Raw genomic sequence first — 20,206 nt, 5'->3', positions numbered from 1 at the left:
TCACTGAAACACCTGACCATCTAGAGGATGATGGGCGTGAAGAGCCTTCTGCTTTCTTAGCCGTCAAGCTTTTGACTACTCGCCATTTCAATTCCGAAGCTTTCAAGAACCGCCTCAAGCAGATGTGGGCTGAAAGATTTTCCATCAATGTTCTTGAAAAAGAACCCAACTTCTACACTGTCGAATTTGGTTGTTTCGGGGATAGACGCAGAGTTCTCATTGGCCAACCTTGGCATTTTGACTATAAGCTCATAGTCATGACCCCATTGGAAGCCGGCTCTGTGGTCACTGCTGAAGCTCTCACTACCACTCCATTTTGGATTCAAGTCTCAGGTATCCCATTCTTGAAACGGTCCCGTGCTCTTGCACAAAGACTCGGTGAAGTCCTGGGGCGATTTATCGAAGTTGATACTGCATCCCTCAAAGAGACTTGGGGTCCTTATCTCCGAGTTCGTATAGAAATGGACGTAACTCAGCCACTCCCGCGTGGAACGGGCTTCCATTTTCATGGTATGGCTTCCCCGGTTTGGCTTGAATTCCGTTTTGAAAACTTACCTGATTTCTGTCATTACTGTGGACGACTTAGTCACATTGTGAATCATTGCCATGAGTTTCTTGCTAAGTGTGACTCTTCCTCAGCGCCTCCTCTGCTTCACTATGATCAATCTCTAGGAGCCAAAATTCGGATCACCTCCAATCCTTTTTATATTGCCTGCTCACGCACCCGCCTGCGGCCTCATATAGCCAACCCTGCCTCTTTGGCTCCATCTCCACCTTACCGGTTTCACCAAGCCCCTGTTATTACTGAAGGCCCTTTCAACGAACCTAGTTCAGCATATGGAGTCCAACATCTCAGCCAGCCACAAACTACACTAATGGGATTGCACACTAATCTCTCTTCCCCCCATTTCAATCTCAATCACTCCCCCCCCCCACTACCACTTTTTGGTCGGCCCACCAAACTGTTGCTGCTGCTGCAACCATTGCTTCACAAGCAAATTCCCCTGCTGTATCACCAACTATCACTGCTCCATCTCACCTACGGACATTTCCTCCCATCACCACTGCTGAACAACTTGCAACACCACTTCCTAGGCCCATTTCCACTTCTGCCGAGGCTCTAGTGGCCACCACTGGGGCCCCTCAACATGTGGTGTCGGTCTGCCAAGCTTTTTCTACCATATTAGCGGACATGAACCCATCTCAACCACTTCGCTTCGCTGTGGGCTCTTCTACCAACCCAGCTCCAAGTTCCTCAAGGGTTCAGAAGTTCAAGCCTCAGCGTCCCGATTGCCTGAATGCTGCTGAATTTAGAAGAATGCTCAAACGCACACGCAATCTAGCTAAGTCCCTTGAGGACGAGACTGTTGAAGAGGCAGGTGACGCTCAGCGTACCCGCCTAGAGCCATGAGCATCATCAGCTGGAATGCTCGTGGATTGGGGAGTAAACGAGCATTCCGTTCTCTCTCCCTGTTGGTGAAGCAAAACCGCCCAACACTTTTGTATATAATGGAGTCTAAACTCCCTGTTGGAGCTTTAAATAAGTTTGCTTCGAGTCTTAAATTTCCTAATGGTTTAGAGGTCCCACGTGCCGGGCTTAGTGGTGGTCTTTTGTTGCTCTGGACACATGATGTGGATGTAACCTTGCTTTCATATAATATAAGTCATTTTCACTGTTATCTTAAGTTTCCTAATTTTACTGCGTTTACTTTTACTGCTTTTTACGGTGCGCCTCACGCTCAAAATAAATTGCACTCCTGGCATTTAATAGATCGACTAGGTTCTAACTCTAGGCTCCAGCCTTGGCTCATTATGGGCGATTTCAATGATTACCTGTCTCTTTCCGACAAAATTGGGGGTAATATGTCTCGAGCTCCATCCACACAATTTTAATCATTCATAGACAATTACTAACTTCACCCTCTCACACCGGTAGGTAATCTCTTCACTTGGACTAATCGCCAAAAGCAACCAAATCACACTCAGGAACGGATTGACTAGTGCCTCTCCAATGATGCTTGGGATGCCATCTTTCCAGCTTCCCGTCTAAATCATGGCGATTTTTTTGGCTCTGATCATCGCCCTCTTATTCTCACCTTGCATCACACGAATGATCATTGCACTCCTACTCCACGTTTCATTTTTGATAAGCTTTGGATGTCTGAACCTGGATTTGAGGATTGCTTGCGCGATGCCTGGACCCAGACCACTTCAAATGCTCACTCAAATCCTTTAATTGGTCTCAATGAAAGACTAACAAATTGTTCCTCTCGACTCAAACATTGGAAGAAGTCTCTGGGCCCCCCGATTACTACCCAAATTCGTACTGTCCAATCCCAGCTCAAATTAATTAACTCTTTACCCAATCCTACGAATGATCAATTAGAGCAAAGTCGAAAGCTTGAAGAAGAGTTGAGTGGCTTATTGCAAAAAGAGGAAGTATACTGGCAGCAGCGCTCTCGAGTCACATGGCTCCAACTTGGTGATAAAAATACCCGTTACTTCCATCGTATGGCTTCCCTGAGACGAACCACCAATAAAATTCTTTCCCTTCAACGACTGGACACCCTCTATCTTGGCAACCATTGAGCAATATTTCACTAACCTTTTCCAAAGCCAAATGCCTGACAATGAAATCATTGAATATGTTCTTTCAGGCATTTCTGAGAGTCTTACCCCTGCTGAAACTGACCTTCTTCAGGCCACTTTCATGGCTAGTGAAGTTAAAACTGCTACATTCCAACTCGCTCATTATAAAGCTTCAGGCTTAGATGGCTTTAGTGGCAGTTTCTTCCAAAAGAATTGGCACTTACTGGGTCATGACGTTACCATTGCTGCTCTCAATTTCCTCAATGGGGATGCAGATTTAACAGCCATCAATCAAACGCTCATTGTTCTTATACCAAAGCGGACAAATCCTGAGCAGATCACTGACTATCGACCCATCAGTCTTTGTTCCACCTTCTACAAAATCATTTCACGGGTCTTAGTCAATCGTCTTAAGCCCATTCTCAGTCGTATCATTTCTCCTGCACAAAGTGCTTTTCTTCCTTCCCGTTTAATCTCAGATAACATTATCATCGGCCAGGAAGTTATGCATTCTCTCTCTCATCGTAAATCCGGTTGGTTGGGATGGATGGCATTAAAACTAGATATGGCCAAAGCTTTTGACCGGGTTGAATGGGTTTTCATTCGCAAGGTTATGGAAAGATTCTTATTTCCCAGGCAATTCATTGAGCTAATTATGGCCTGTGTCTCCACTGCTACCTTCTCTTTCTCCCTTAACCAACAAGTTCTTGGAGCAGTCAAACCTACTCGAGGCATTCGCCAGGGAGACCCTCTCTCCCCATATTTATTTCTTCTCTGCTCTGAGGGTCTTTCTTCGCTCATCAATTATAAAACCCAGCAGCACCAACCTCGGAGTCATTCCCTTGGCATTAAAATTGCTCGGCGCGCACCAATCATCTCACATCTTTTTTTTTCGCTGATGATAGTCTCCTCTTTAGCTCTGCTTCTGTTGAAGCTGCGACCACCATCCAAAGCATTCTTTGCGATTACAGCCGTGCCTCTGGACAACTGGTTAATTACACTAAGTCGGCCTTATACTTCTCTCCAAACACGACTCCTGTGCTCCATCATGAAATCGCGATGCTTCTTGGCATCCCTATTCGGGAGACGATGGATAAGTACTTGGGTCTTCCTCAAGCATTTGGGAGATCTAAGAAGGATGCCTTCAACTACATTAACGATCGTGTTTGGTCTCACTTAAATAAATGGAATTCTAAAGTCTTTTCCAAAGGTGGTAAAGAAGTCCTTTTGAAATCAGTTGTTCAAGCCATTCCTTCTTATGCCATGGCTTGCTTTAAGCTTCCTGCATCTTTCCATTCTAAGATTGAATCCCTTATGGCTCGGTTCTGGTGGGGCGGCACTGAGACTACCAGGAAAATCCATTGGAAAACATGGTCTTTTCTTATCTATTCAAAATTCCATGGTGGTCTTGGCTTCCGTTCTATGAAAGCCTTCAATCAGGCGATGTTGGCCGAACAAGCTTGGCGGCTACTCCATTATCCTCATTCGCTAGTGGCCACACTACTTAAAGCTCGATACTTCCCACACACTATCTTTCTTCATTCTGGCAAGGACCATAGACCTTCTCTTGTTTGGTCTAGTATTAATTGGGGCAAAGAACTTCTTCAGTCAGGCCTTAGGAAGTCAATTAGTGATGGTACTACCATCAACATTTACAATGATGCTTGGATTCCTGGTTATGGCAAACTGTCCTATTTAAGATATCATTCACATGCCAATATGACAGTGGCTGATCTTATCACACCTCACAAACAATGGAACTATGACATTATCCAATCCCTTTTCCCTACAGACATTACACAATCTATACTGTCCATTCCCCTTCATACACTTTCCACTCCAGACACACACTTCTGGTCCTTCACCCCACATGGTTCATACACGGTCAATTCAGGTTACCACCTTGCCCACAGACAGCTTCACCACACCGAACCTACCCCCTCAAATCACAAGTCCTCACATGACTGGTGGAAAGCTCTTTGGACCCTTCCTTTACCTCTTAAAGTGAAACACTTCCTTTGGCGTGTCTGTCATGATATACTCCCTACAAGCCGAAACCTTTTCAACAGAAAGACTTTAAACTCTCCCCATTGCAGTCGCTGTCAATATCACGATGAGACCCTAGAACATGCTCTCTTCAGATGCCCTGCTGCCCAGAAGGTATGGAAATTAACTGATTTTAATGCTTTTATTTCTACACACTCTTCACTTGGCTGTATGGATTTATTATATCTTGCTGCCACTAAATTTATTATTGGACATTATCCTTTCTTTGTTTGTTTGCTGTGGAAGCTCTGGAACTGCAGGAATACTTGGCTTCATGAGGGTCTATCCCTCTCCCCAGACCAGATCATTCGTGAAGCATCCACCTACTTTGAGCAATACAAGATCTGCACCACGCAGAACCCCACACCTTCTCCAGCTCATGAGGATCATTTCATATTTAATGATAGCCGCACATCGTCTCCAACATTCCATCATCGCCTTTTCGTGGACGTTGCCCAAGATTCCCAACTCCTCAAAATGGGCTTTGGCATGACCATACATTCCAATACAGGTGACGTTCTCATAAATTTGGCCAAGCCTAGAAGTGGAATCACTACACCTTTACTTATGGAAGCACAAGCACTTCATTCAGCTTTAGTTTGGTGCCATGAACACTCATTTTATCCGGACAGTATTGTTTCAGATTGTAATGTGTTAGTCAATTACATTTGTAAAAATGATACTCATCATCTGCACCTTAACCCATTTGTCATTGAGATTAAGAGCTTGCTCTCTTATTTCCCTAATGTGTCTCTTAGCTACATCCCCAGAGGGGCAAATCATGTTGCCCATTGTCTAGCTAAGACAGCTTTACGCTTAGAGCAGGAAGCTTTCTGGACAAACCCTTCTATCCAATCTTATTTCTAACATGTATCTTGTACTTCATGCTCTTATTAATGGATACAGGTTATTCTCAAAAAAAAAAAAAAGAAATTAATCAACGCTGTTATCAAATTTTTTTGGTAATAATTTGCGGCATAACCTTTTTGAATAGTCAGGCTTTTGTAACTAACTCCCAATTTTAAAATTTTGGTGGTAAAACTTCCTAAATTCGTGTTCTGTTAGCAGTTTAACATTTTCATCCATTTCTAGCTGTTAACGTGGAATGTCTACGTGTACACAGTGTACACGTAGCACAATTTTATTTGTCCACGTAAATAAATATCTAAAAAAATAAAAAAAAAATTAATTATTTGAAAAAGAAAAAATAAAAAAATAAAAAAATTTCTTTTTCTTTAAAAATTAAAAAAACAATTTTAAAAAAATTAAAATTAAAAAAAAAACCTTAATTTCCTAATTCCCTCTTTCTCTTCTTCTCGTTCTCTCTCTCATTGCCCTACCCTAGCCGCCATCCCCGTCGAAGCCACACCATCACCATCCACCACAACTGGTGACTACGACCACCACCACCAACCCTCACAACTTCCCATCATCACCACCACTGTCGAAACAAATGCAGACCATCACCACCATCGAAAAAACCCTAATTTTGAAACCTAATTCGCACCCTCTCCTTCTCAACCGCATCTCCCACCTATAATTACACCAACCCTACCATTTGGAATCTCAATCTTCTTACTCGAACCCTGAAATCCATACGAAACTGGTATCGAAGATTGTGAAGACAAAGAACCTTGTTGTCCTTTATAATCTACATATATAACTCTAACAAAATCACAGACCAATCTAAAATACAAAAACAACAACAAAAATAAAGAAACAAGACGAAACACTTGGAGAATCAAAGCCACTGCCGCCATTCTCAACCTAGGGCGCTTAGTATCGTGAGGAGAAGCCCCAGCACCAACACTAACATTATTGAACAAGCGAGCGGCGATCTCTAGCGCTCGTTGCTTGGCTAACTGGATCTCATCGACCGGTGGAGGAACGTTGTAGTAGGAGTCAGGAAAGGAAGAAGTGATTACGGCAGAGAATCCAGTGGGTCGATGAGGCAGTGGTGGAGTGGTTTGTTCTTCGTATTTGCGTTTGTTATTGGTGACAAAGTCTGGACCAGAAGAGTATTGACGAGAAAAAGATAAAAAAAATAGAAAAATATTATGAGGAAAGAAAATAAAAAGAAAAAAAAAATTGAAAGAAAAGAAAATTTTTTATTTTTAAAATAATTATTTTTTTATTTTTTTAAATATTTATTTACGTGGACCAATAAAATTGTGCCACGTGTACACTGTGTACACGTAGACATTCCACCATGACAGTTAACAACAAAAAATTGATGGAAATGTTAAACTGCTAGCAGAACACGAGTTTAGCGAGTTTTACCACCAAAATTTTAGAATTGGAGATTATTTATAAAAACCTGGCCGCTTAAGGAGGTTATGCCTCAAATTACTCTAATTTGAATGTTCATACGTAATTTGTAATGCTTCGTGTTGTATATATAAACTAGTCGCAGAGTACGTGCAGTAAAAATTTGTGAATTATAATTATATTTATTATTTTTATTAATTATATTTAAACAATTATTAAAAAAATTATATTTAAACAAAAACATAATCTGGTACAAATTTATCTAATAAAATTAAAATCATCAATCGGCATGTCTAAACATAAGCTCATTTGATTTTTTTCCCCTTTTTATCTACTAACAAACAAAATTTAAAAAAACAATAAAATAATAACTAACAAAAATTTATGAAAAATAGAAGAATAACAACACAAAAAGATTAATATCATATATATGCTCATATAATTTTTTTATACTATTATATATTTACTACTAAATAAATAAGATAAAAAACGAAAAAAAAAATTATTAAAAAAATACGGGAGAAAAAAGATAGTAAAAAATGTACAAAAGACTTAAAAAATATATTTTAAAAAAACAAATGGAGTAAAAAAAATGAAGAAAAAAAATTAAGAAAAAAGAAAAAAAAAATGCGAGAAATTAAAAAAAAAGAGAGAGAAAAATATTAATAATTAGTACAAATAAAACAAAACACATAGATTATATTTTGATGGAGACATGTTCACTTGGCACAATAACAACTCTAAGGGTACGAATGTCAAAGAAAGATTAGACTATATGCCAAATGGTCTAAATTTTTTTCCGTGTCAATCCTTGCACACCTAGACTTTTATGCTTCTAACCATAGAGTATTGAAGGTTGTTATTTCCCAAGCTTATCGCTCACTGCCTCAACAATTCAAATCTATGGTTGAAAGATGAAGATTGTCTTGAACTCATTACTTGAAACTGGAAGCATACAACTGGGGGTGATCTAATTTCACAAATATTATATAACATCTTCTCTTTTTCTCCACAGGTACAATCTTGGCATAGGAGTAAGTTTGGAGATTTGCTTAAGAAAATAAAGCTTTTACATGAAAAATTTGCAGCCTTTCGCGATTCAAATAACACCAGCTCTGAACACTTTGTTGAACTTCAAGCTAGTGAAAATATCTTGGATGATCTTTTGGCTCAAGAAGAAGATTATTGGCACCAATGTTCTCATATATCTTAGTTACAATCTAGTGATTCAAATACCAAAATTTTCCATCAAAAAGCCAGCAATAGGAAGGCTGCTACTTAGGTCACGAAATTACAAGATAGCGATGGGGTGGAGCGTTCTTCTCAAGCTGAAATTGCTTATATTATACAACAATATTTTCACATCAGATGGTAATAATGTTGGGTTTTGTGCCCTAAATAAAACCCATTACAATCTGATTAGTGATCAATCTAAGAAATTTAAAGTGATTTATGTTTGCATGAATTTTTCATGCTTATGGTTTAATATGTTTAATATATGCACAAAATCTGTTAAGTCCAGAACATATATTTATTCACAATTACAGTATTGTCAACACAGTGGAATGTGATTGTGATTATATGATTCAAAAGACTAAGTCCCTGTTTCATCAGTGTTTTGGATTTACACTGATGTGATAATTAGCGATGATGTGTACTTACACTTGGAGTAAGTGTTATGTTCTTTCCAGGACATTGGTAAAGTATACTGGTTTCGAATGTATGGAGTATACATTGGACTGGACCGATATTGAACTTAGTTAAGATATTATAAACTTACCGTTGTATCTTTCCAAGTCAATATCAGTAGTTGATCTTAGATTAAAAGAATCTAAATCCTGATATGCTTAGGCTCAATTCAAGAGTGTTATTCATGTTCTTTGATTTATTAGTTAAGCTTATTTTTGGGTCAGGGTAATACGTATATTTTGGGAACATGATAGTATGATTGAGTGGGAGCGCTGAACATAAATATAGAATCTATAGCTTCTACTGGTGTATAGAAGTCAAGTGATGATTCCCTTCGAGCTTAGCTAAATAGAAGTAAATGAATGAGCTCTTGTTTCAGTGACTAATTCTTAGATCACTAAAACATAATTTACAGGTAGCAAAGTGTTTTAAGGGGCCAAATACATTGAGGGGTGAAAACGGTAAATTTATCCCATCTCGATGTAAATCATCTATATAGAGGATCTTTGATCACATTAAGATTATAACAATGGTTAAATAAGATAGCATATCTATATCGTGAAACATATAGAATGCTCTATATAAGTCTGAGAGTGCAATTCCAAGTTCTAAGAGTGGATTCAACGAGGAATTAATAAGTAGGGATTTACTTAGTAAATTCGGTTCGCTTATTGGAAGCTCAGCATATAGATCCATGGTCCCCATTCTAGTTGACACCACACTGCTTGTAAGACTCATTAACTGATTTATAATTAATCAATTATAATTCTAAAGTTAGACTATGTCTAATTTGTGAATTTTCACTAAGCAGGGGTGAAATTGTAAAGAAAATAGATTCTAAGTTTATTTATTAATTAAGAGACTCTATATGTCTAATTAATAATTATATTAAATGACAATATTATTTAATAATCTATTTTAGTTATTAAATAATTAGTTTTGGCATTTAAATGGTTAGAATTGGAAAATTGGCGTTTTTGAGAAAATAGAAATAAAAATTGTGAAAACTGCAAAATCCAAGTGAGGCCCAATAACACCTGTGGCCGGCCACTTGAGTGGGTTTTTTAATTAATATTTTCATTATTTTAATGCCAAATAATTACTAACCTAAACCTAGTAGTTGCCTATAAATAGAAAGTGATGGCTCAGTCAAAATAACAAGTTCTTCAAGCTTTTTGTCAGAAAATCAAAGATTGCCTTTTTCAAAAAAATTGAGCCTTCCACTTTCTCTCTCTATAGCCGACCCTACCTCTCTCTCTTTTCTTCTTCACAATTTCGAACCCTCTAGTGATAGAGTAGTGCCCACGGACAGCAAGTGGTACCTCAATCATAGATTGGAAGACTGTGAAAGATCACATTCAAAGAGAAGGACATTCGGGCTCAGATCTTGATAATACTCTGCAACAGAAAGGATACAAGGGTTAGAGATCTGAGTGGAAGGAGACATATTATTCCGCTGCTACCAATGTAAGGTTTTCTTAACTTTATATGTGTTTATTTATCGTTTTAGAAAGTTCATATTTAGGGTGTTAAACAACATACTTGTGAGTAGATCTAAGATCCTGGTAAAATAAATTCCAACAACTGGCCTCAGAGCCATGGTAATTGATTTGCTTGCAAGAAATTTGGACTTAAAACGATTTGTATGTGATTTGGATGGTTTCATGTCGATCTATGTGCTATATGATGATTGATTGATGTTTGTAAATTTTCGTGAAAAATAATTGAAATTCTGTTTCTGGAATTATTTTTATTGGATAGTTTGGAAAAAATTAAGCAATTTACTTTTTTACAGAACTCAATTTTGATTTTATTTGAATTAGTTATGAATTTTTGAAAATCAGAAAAATATCGGGGTGGTGCAACTCACCTACGCGCGCGGATGAGGGGCAACCCTCCGACAGCACGCGCTCAGACACATGCTGGACCGAGCTACCTCGGTCACACATAATTTTTTGTCTGAAATTCCTCCCTTGCGCGCGTGGAGAGGCTGCATGCAGCCTCCTGCGCCGAGGATCTTCGGTCAAGCACCCCTGCTCGTGCGTGTGGACCGATGCAATGCATACTGTCCGTACCACTTGCAAATTTTTTTCGTTTTCTTCGATTTTTCATGCTATTTCATGGAATTAACTTCCGATTTTTTGTGTAGTTTTATATTTTGATTTTTATTTTTCAATTTTCAAATCTAATTATCAGAAATAAATTAAGTTGAGTTTTTAAAATTAATTTTAATATTAGTGTAATTTGAATTTGAAAATAGGTAAAAATCTATCTTTTTGCTTAATTTTTTATCTTATTTTTAAATTTGATTATTTTATCTTATTTTTTAAATTTAAGGTCAGATATTAAATTTTTTAAATTAACTTTTTTTAAATAATTTGACCTTATTTAAATTTAAAATAAGATTACTATAATCATGATATTTTGAATCGAAATAAGATATTTTGCTAACTTTTAAATTTTGTTATTTTTTTATTTAAATTAAATTATAAAATCTGAAAAGGATATTAATTTATCATTTTTTATTTTATTGAATATTTAATTTATAAAATAACATAAATTTTTAAAAGTGGTTAGCAAATTTTTGAAATGATATTTAGGTTAGTTGAAACCTAATTTTTCAAAATTGTAGGTTTAATTTTAAATATTATTTTATTTTAATTTAAAAACCGATTTTTTTTTAATTATTTATTATTTTTGAAATTTAATTATTTAAAATTAAATAAATCCTACATCCAACTATCCAGTTCATCTTGTTGCAGGAGTATGTGTTTTAGCTTATGTGTAAGTTTTATAAAACATATTATTTTATTGCTTGATCTAAATTGCCATGGTTAACTTGTTGACAGATCCAATGATATGATTTTAACCCATGGTTCAATTGTCAGTAGGTCAAGTAAATAATTTGTAACAGGTAAATTTTACATTTTTCTTTCATCTGTGTATGACCTAGTAACATAATAGGGTCCATCCAAATCTGTGTGGCTGTGTGAGCCTATATGTTTATTTTATTATAGATGCATATAGGTTGTTGTTAAATAAAATGTCACACCCTGATAGATTTTAGTTAGGTCCAATTAGTTTTTGGGCCTATTCAATTAATAACAGTTATTTATTTTAAGGTTAAATTCCTCTCTTTTGGGCCTTGTGTAAGAGTTGGGGGCCAATAGAAGTGGGTACGACATACTGAACCCAGCTCCTCCTCACATGAACTACCCCAATTGTGAAGGCCCATTTGCCTAATTTGAATAACTGTGCTAGGTTAATTAAATTAGTTTAACCTAATAAAATTGATTAGCAACATCATTAACTTTTAAAAATATATGAAATTTATTTTCATTTTAATATTTTAAAGTTAATTTTAAGAAAAACACTCTTAGTTTTTAGATACTATTTCTAGATAAACTATTTGTATTTTTCTTGTATTTAATTAAATAAAGAATTTTAACTAACTAGATTCTTTCTGAAGCTTATTTATTAAATATTCCTATTTAAGTTATAAATTAGTTATTTTAACTGATTTTTATTATCTAACTTAAATTTGAATATTTTTTTGAATTTAAAATTAAGTTGAGGAATTCTAGGAATTGGTTATTGAAGATTCTTGAGATATTTTTTAAGTTAGTTTTAAACTTAAAATGGAATATTTTTCAAATTAAGTGGTTACAACTTAATTTTTGATATTTAATTGAATTCAAATTTGAAAATATTTAAGTTTTAGATTCTTTCTATAACAACTTAAATTAAATATTTTTCAAATTTTTTTTGAAAAGATACTTAGCTGAAATGAGATATTTTTTAGATAGTTATTTCTAGACTACTTATTATTTCTAATATTAAATAGGAAAATATTATATATTGTGAAATTAATTATTTTATAATTAATTTTAGTACAATTCAAGTTAAGAATATTTTTTCCTAGTATTAAGCTAGAGATTAATAATTAAGCCTTCTCTACACTTAATTATTTATTTCTTGAATTTAATACATTTAATTAAATTGAAAAATTAAATATCTAAGTTGATTTTCATCATGATACTTAAATATTTTTTTTCATGACACTTAATTAAATAGAAAATTATTAAGTTGAAATTTATTTTTACAACTTAAATTTAAATCATTTTCAAAATATATTTTATTTATTTTATTAATCAATTTTGAAATTGCATTTAATTATGCAAAATGATTTTGAATTTATCATGAAAAATAGATTAAAGTTGTAAATTAATTATTTATTTTAATTAATTTTTGAACCAACTTAAATTAATCATTTTTTCCTTTAAAGATTAATTTAGAATAAGTGAACTAAAATATATTATTAGAAATTGAATTAATTAGTCAAAAGAAAATCTAGATAGATAATAATTTTGCTTGAAGTATTTTTCTAGTAATTATTATTTAAGTATTTCGAAAATATTATAATATTATACTTTTTTTTTTCAAAATACAATAAATATATATTCATATGAAAATTTAAATTTGAGTTGCAAATTAATTTAAATTAATACAACTTAAATTAAATAATTTTCTTAATATTTATTGGAAAATTAATACTAAGATGGAAATAATTCAATTTATTTTCATAACCATCTAAGTATAATTTTATAAATATTAAATTAAATTCTATTTAGAGTTTTATTCTAAATTTGATATTTAATGAATATATACATATATATATATTATAAATAATAAAAGAAAATACATTTTAAATAATGAGATTTATTATTATTAAGATATTCGATCTCCATTGTTGGTTTTACATAACTTTTGTTTTAGTGAGTAATCCTCCCTAATGGAGGAACGTTCATTAGCAAGTTAGCACCGTTTAATCTCGAAAGATAAGTATATTTGTAAGTGTTTTATATGGTATTAATGATCACCCTAATGGTGGCGACTGTATTTGACTTACAAAATATGAAACAATGGTAGAAGCTCATAAGATAGAATAGCCTTGACTCTCGCCTAAACTGGACAACGCTGGATTCCAATCTTGATCGAATAAAAGGTTGCTAGAATATTCATTATTTTAGATGAGTTGACAACTCTATTCAATAGATGGTAGCTTTGACTCTCGCCTAAACGGGACACTGATATCAGTTTGTTGAAAACCTTGGAAATTATTTATGATTGTATTTTTTAGTATTTTCTCTTATCATTCCTACTTGCTATGTGCTTATAATTTCTGAATTGGATTTTGTGTTAAACCATAATTGATTTCTATTTATTATTTTGTAGTATCCTGTATAGCCATGTCAAATCCCATGTTATCACTCTTGACTGAAAATAAGCTAAATGGATCTAACTTCCCAAAATAGAATGAGAACATTAATATTGCTCTCATAGGTGAAAGTGCCCTGTTTGTGTTAACTGAGCCGTCTCCTGAACAGCCGGGTGACAATGCAACCAAAGCTGTTAAAGAGAAGTTCGAGCGTTGGCAGAATGCTAACAATAAAGCTCGATACTTCATGCTTTCCAGCATGGTTGACACCCTTAAAACAAGGTTTGCAAAAACCGACACGGCTGTAGAAATTATGACGCAGTTAACTGAGCTATTCGGTATGGCATCTATTCAGTCTCGCTTTGACGCGACTAAAAAATTCATCAATGCACGGATGGAACCCCATCAGAATGTGCGTGATCACGTTCTCCTAATGGCAAGTTATTTCCAGGAAGCCCAGAATCATGGTGCTGAAATGGATCACACTACTCAAGTAAGCCTTATCTTGAATAGTCTGACTCCAGCTTTTCTGCCCTATACATCAAATTATGTCATGAATAAAAAGGAGATAGACTTTCATGCGTTAGTCAATGACCTTCAGACATATGAAAATTTGATTGGAGGACCCAAGAAGAAAGGGAGTAAACCTCACAATTCTGGAAATGGTAATGGGACGATTAAACCTAAGGCACATGTAGCCTCTACTTCAAGACCCAAGACAAAGAAGAAGTGGAAAAATACCAAGAAGCGAGCCAAAGCTGTGAAAACAGTTCAAAACGAAAAGGCTGCTGCTACTGGTGATGCACTAAAAGGAAAGTGTTTCTACTGCAATGAGAAAGGCCATTGGAAACCCCAATGTCCTAAACTTCTTGCAAAGAAACAAGGTATTTCTTTCTATAAACTGATGAGTATTAGTGAATTATTATCCAATTGGATTATTGATTCTGAACTAACTTTATTTATTTGTTTTTCTTCTTATTACAGCCCAAGCTGCTTGAACTCAAATGCTCTCTTAGTGAGTTGGATCGGAAAGCTGGACAAAGGGATGAAGATCGTCCAAGATAAAGATGAAGCTCATTTATTTATTTATTTATTTTGAATTAATTGTTTTAGTTTAAAAACAATTTGGATTTTGAATATTAGTTTGGGATTTTTATTCCCTGTTTTTCTCATAATGTTGCAATACAATTTTTCTTTAATTTTATAATTTTTCTTTTACAAATAAATTGCAATTTATGAGATTGAGCTTCATCAACTTTATCTTAAACAACAATTACCAATTATATTTATATGTTTGTATGTGTAAGTGTTTTTATTATTGGTACAAATTCTATAATATTTTTAAACTCTTCATAGAGTTATTACCACATAAACACTGGAAATTAATTCTATGTTTATGAATAATTGTTAATTCTAAAACAATTATTAAGAATTTGTTTAATAAAAGGATCTTTTGATCTGATAGGGATGGAGAAAAGTTAAGAATAATATGCAGTTCAACGATCTTTTATATCTAATGAACTCTAGAATATATTCAACTCCACATAATCTCTATAACACTTAGAGAATCATGACCTTTATAACCTTTAGGGGTGGACTTTAATCCACAGTACTCTCTGTAACACATATTTTCTTTAAACATGGAAGTAATATAATAAATTAGCTATTATCAGTATAAATCCTTGATCTTAATTATATGTTCCAGTTTAGTTTTGCTGCTGTAATTAATAATGATACCAATAAAGTTCTTTGATAATGTATCACACTACCTTAATTGAGTGGGAGAATATTAAAATTCTTTACCCATCTTCATTTGGTTGACACTTGTGATAGGAACTTAAGAACACTACTGAGAAAGCAAATCTAACCATTCATGTGGATAGAAATAATTTATCAGAATAATGAGAATAAGATAGAAGAATTCTTGCATACTCTATTCGAATGACTTGAGCCAAGTATTCTAATCCTCATAACATTTTATGGTATCTTGATTTGATTACTTAATCTCTAGCAAGTATTTTTCACTTCAAATACTAGTCTGCTATGTTGATGATTTAGTCTTAAAAGAAACTTACAGTTTCAGACTAATACAATAAGTCACAACTAGATATCCCTCCAAGCAATAAGAGGTTAAAAGTATTATTTAACCAGACATCTACTATTGAGTGGGAGCTATCTGAGATGTAATCAAATAACGAACGTTAGGAGATACTCAAGAAAGATTTATGAAAGTGATCTACATGTTAGATATTAAGGAGCTGTATATTAGTTATCCTTATATCTACCCCAACTCATTCAAGATTTTGAGATGGTGGTTACTCTGGGGGTGGAGGAGTTATTCTATAATAATTCAAGCTCTATCAGAGAAGATTTATAACTTTGTAAATTCGAAATTACCAGAAAGTTATTTTTACTGAAGAAAATTCTACACTGCATTATCTCAGTTCCAAATTTTAAAATATGAGAGATATGTCTTCTGTTTATTTAGATGTACTTAATAAGCAGTAAGGATTTCAGTATTCCTTGATGAGTAAAACATATAGTAAAGGATGTTTCATAATGTTTTTATGAACTTGTTTCCAGAAGTTTGGGTGGGTTCAAATATACTACACTTGATCTGAAGATCAAGACAACAGATTGATTGAAATGCACAGTTTGTTTTATGTTAGTGCAAGTGGGAGTTTGTTGGGTTTTGTGCCCTAAATAAAACCCATTACAATCTGATTAGTAATCAATCTAAGAAATTTGAAGTGATTTATGTTTGCATGAATTTTTCATGCTTATGGTTTAATATGTTTAATATATGCACAAAATCTGTTAAGTCCAGAACATATATTTATTCACAATTACAGTATTGTCAACACAGTGGAATGTGATTGTGATTATATGATTCAAAAGACAAAGTCCCTGTTTCATCAATGTTTTGGATTTACACTGATGTGATAATCAGCGATGATGTGTACTTACACTTGAGGTAAGTGTTATGTTCTTTCCAGGACATTGGTAAAGTATACTGGTTTCGAATGTATGGAGTATACATTGGACTGGACCGATATTGAACTTAGTTAAGATATTATAAACTTACCGTTGTATCTTTCCAAGTCAATATCAGTAGTTGATCTTAGATTAAAAGAATCTAAATCCTGATATGCTTAGGCTCAACTCAGGAGTGCTATTCATGTTCTTTGATTTATTAGTTAAGCCTATTTTTGGGTCAGGGTGATACGTATATTTTGGGAACATGATAGTATGATTGAGTGGGAGCGCTGAACATAAATATGGAATCTATAGCTTCTACTGGTGTATAGAAGTCAAGTGATGATTCCCTTCGAGCTTAGCTAAATAGAAGTAAATGGATGAGCTCTTGTTTCAGTGACTAATTCTTAGATCACTAAAACATCATTTACAGGTAGTTAAGTGTTTTAAGGGGCCAAATACATTGAGGGGTGAAAACGGTAAATTTATCCCATCTCGATGTAAATCATCTATATAGAGGATCTTTGATCACATTAAGATTATAACAATGGTTAAATGAGATAGCATATCTATATCGTGAAACATATAGAATTCTCTATATAAGTCTGAGAGTGCAATTCGAAGTTCTAAGAGTGGATTCAACGAGGAACTAATAAGTAGGGATTTACTTAGTAAATTCGGTTCGCTTATTGGAAGCTCAGCATATAGATCCATGGTCCCCATTCTAGTTGAGACCACACTGCTTGTAAGACTCATTAATTGATTTATAATTAATCAATTATAATTCTAAAGTTAGACTATGTCTAATTTGTGAATTTTCACTAAGCAGGGGTGAAATTGTAAAGAAAAGAGATTCTAGGTTTATTTATTAATTAAGATACTCTATATGTCTAATTAATAATTATATTAAATGACAATATTATTTAATAATCTATTTTAGTTATTAAATAATTAGTTTTGGCATTTAAATGGTTAGAATTGGAAAAATGGCGTTTTTGAGAAAATAAAAATAAAAATTGTGAAAACTGCAAAATCCAAGTGAGGCCCAATAACACCTGTGGCCGGCCACTTGAGTGGGTTTTTCAATTAATATTTTCATTATTTTAATGCCAAATAATTACTAACCTAAACCTAATAGTTGCCTATAAATAGAAAGTGATGGCTCAGTCAAAATAACAAGTTCTTCAAGCTTTTTATCAGAAAATCAAAGATTGCCTTTTTCAAAAAAACTGAGCCTTCCACTTTCTCTCTCTATAGCCGACCCTACCTCTCTCTCTTTTCTTCTTCACAATTTCGAACCCTATAGTGATAGAGTAGTGCCCACACACAGCAAGTGATACCTCAATTATAGATTGGAAGACTGTGAAGGATCACATTCAAAGAGAAGGACATTCGGGCTCAGATCTTGATAATACTCTGCAACAGAAAGGATACAAGGGTTAGAGATCTGAGTGGAAGGACACATATTATTCCGCTGCTACCAATGTAAGGTTTTCTTAACTTTATATGTGTTTATTTATCGTTTTAGAAAGTTCATATTTAGGGTGTTAAACAACATACTTGTGAGTAGATCTAAGATCCTGGTAAAATAAATTCCAACAAATAATACTGCTGCTATACAAGTTGTACTTGCAACAATTTCTTTCTTGGTTTCTAATGAGGTTAACTCTGCTCTAACCTCGCCTCTCCCAGCAGAAGGGGTTTATGCGGCTTTGAAGTCCATGACTGGCGATGGTAGCCCAAGTTTGGATGAGATGTCGGTCATGTTTTATACCAATTACTGGCACATTATTGGTGAAGTTGTCACTCAATCTGTTCTGAAAGTCCTTAATGATGGTGGAGATCCTTCATCTTTTAACACTACTCTCATTACGCTTATTCCAAAAATCAAAAAGCCTCAGTCAATGACTCATCTTCGACCTATTAGTTTGTGTAATGTGTTGTACAAGTTGGTATTCAAGACCATTGTTCTAAGGATGAAGCCTCATCTTTCCTAGTAATCTTGAAATCGCAAAGTGCTTTTTTGCCATCTTGCCTTATTACAGACAACGTCCTTGTTGTTTTTGAGCTCATTCATTCCCTTAAACATCTAAAGAGATGTAAACAAGGTTATTCGGCTATTAAACTTAACATGATCAAAGCTTTTAACAAAGTAGAATGGCATTTTATTCAAGGAATGATGCTCACATTGGGTTTTGCTCCTTCCCTGGTTGCTCTTATCATCCGATGCATCTCCACCGTCACTTACTCTTTCCAGCTAAATGGTTCGGTTTAAGGTAATATTATCCCATAATGATATTTGAGACAGGGAGACCCTTTATCTCCTTACCTATTCATTATTTGTGCTGAAGGTCTTTCAAGATTATTATAAAATGAGGAAAATAATGGTTCACTTCATGGCTTGAAGATTTCTCGTAGTGCTCCATTAGTTTCACACTTGTTCATTGCTGATGATAGCCTCATACTTTGTCGAGCAAACCTTAATTGTTATTGTCAAGCTTCCGGACAACGCTTAAACACATATAAATCAGTTCTTTCCTTCTCGCCTAACACTTAACAAGCAACTAAGGATTCTTTTCAGCAACATTTACATATGCTAACCCAACCTTGTCATGAACGCTATTTGGGGCTCCCTTCCTATTCGAGATGAGATAAAAAGTTTTTTTTGGGAGAAATAAAAGACAAGTTGTGGAATCTTCTTTCGGCTTGTCAAGAAAAGTTATTCTCAGTAGGTGGCAAAGATATTCTTCTTAATGTAGTGGCTCAAGCTATTCCCACATATGCTATGAGTTATTTCTGACTCTCTAAGAAAATAATTGATCAAATAGAGAAGATGATGAATATATTTTGCTAGGGTTCAAATGCTTCTGGCACTAGTATTCACTGGAAAACTTGGAATGCTCTATGTCATTCTAAGGGCAAAGGAGGCATGGGATTCAAAAGCTATGTGCATTTCAATCAAGCTCTACTAGCAAAATAAGCTTGACGAATCCTTTCTAATCCATCTTCACTCCTTAGCAGATTATTAAAGCACCGTTACTTTAAGAATTCATCATTCATTGATGCTGAAAGTGGCTCTTATCCTTCAATGACTTGGAGAGGTATTGTTTGGGGTAAATAACTTCTTCAACAAGGTCTTCGATGAAAAGTTGGTAATGGCTTGAACATCAATTGTGCTACTGATCCGTGGCTGCCTAGTCACACAATTTTTAAGCCCTCATTCTTTAAGGGGTATGTTATGAATCTCAAAGTAGGCGCCTTAATTACTGAAGATAAAAAATGCGACTTATCTCTTCTTAACAGTCTTTTCTTACACATCGATGTTATGAAGATTCAAGACATCCCTTTATCTATCTTTCCTCATGAAGATCAGCTAGTTTGGCATCATGAATCGAACGATAGCTACACAATGAAATAAGG

At 34.5% G+C, this 20,206-nt stretch overlaps 1 protein-coding gene across 1 annotated transcript; it reads right to left on the bottom strand.

Moving 5' to 3' along the window:
- Positions 1-6,152: 6,152 nt before the first annotated feature.
- LOC133039843 (uncharacterized) lies at positions 6,153-6,846 on the bottom strand. Its single transcript, XM_061118848.1, has 3 exons — positions 6,837-6,846; positions 6,403-6,640; positions 6,153-6,321 (listed from the first exon to the last, which is right to left on the bottom strand). The coding sequence occupies exons 1-3, from the start codon at positions 6,844-6,846 to the stop codon at positions 6,153-6,155; spliced, it is 417 nt and encodes a 138-aa protein (XP_060974831.1).
- Between the last annotated feature and the right edge of the window lie 13,360 nt (positions 6,847-20,206).

This window comes from Cannabis sativa, chromosome 1 (genome assembly GCF_029168945.1).
Source record: "Cannabis sativa cultivar Pink pepper isolate KNU-18-1 chromosome 1, ASM2916894v1, whole genome shotgun sequence".
Classification (NCBI taxonomy): domain Eukaryota; kingdom Viridiplantae; phylum Streptophyta; class Magnoliopsida; order Rosales; family Cannabaceae; genus Cannabis; species Cannabis sativa.
Note: the sequence above shows the minus strand (reverse complement) of the source record. Positions and strands in the feature narration are given on the sequence as shown.

Excerpts from the sequence above, each read along its gene's own strand:
- LOC133039843 (XM_061118848.1), bottom strand. Across the intron at positions 6,322-6,402 it reads CACGATACTAAGCGCCCTAG|ATTGGTCTGTGATTTTGTTA; the intron begins GTTGAGAATGGC and ends TTTGTATTTTAG.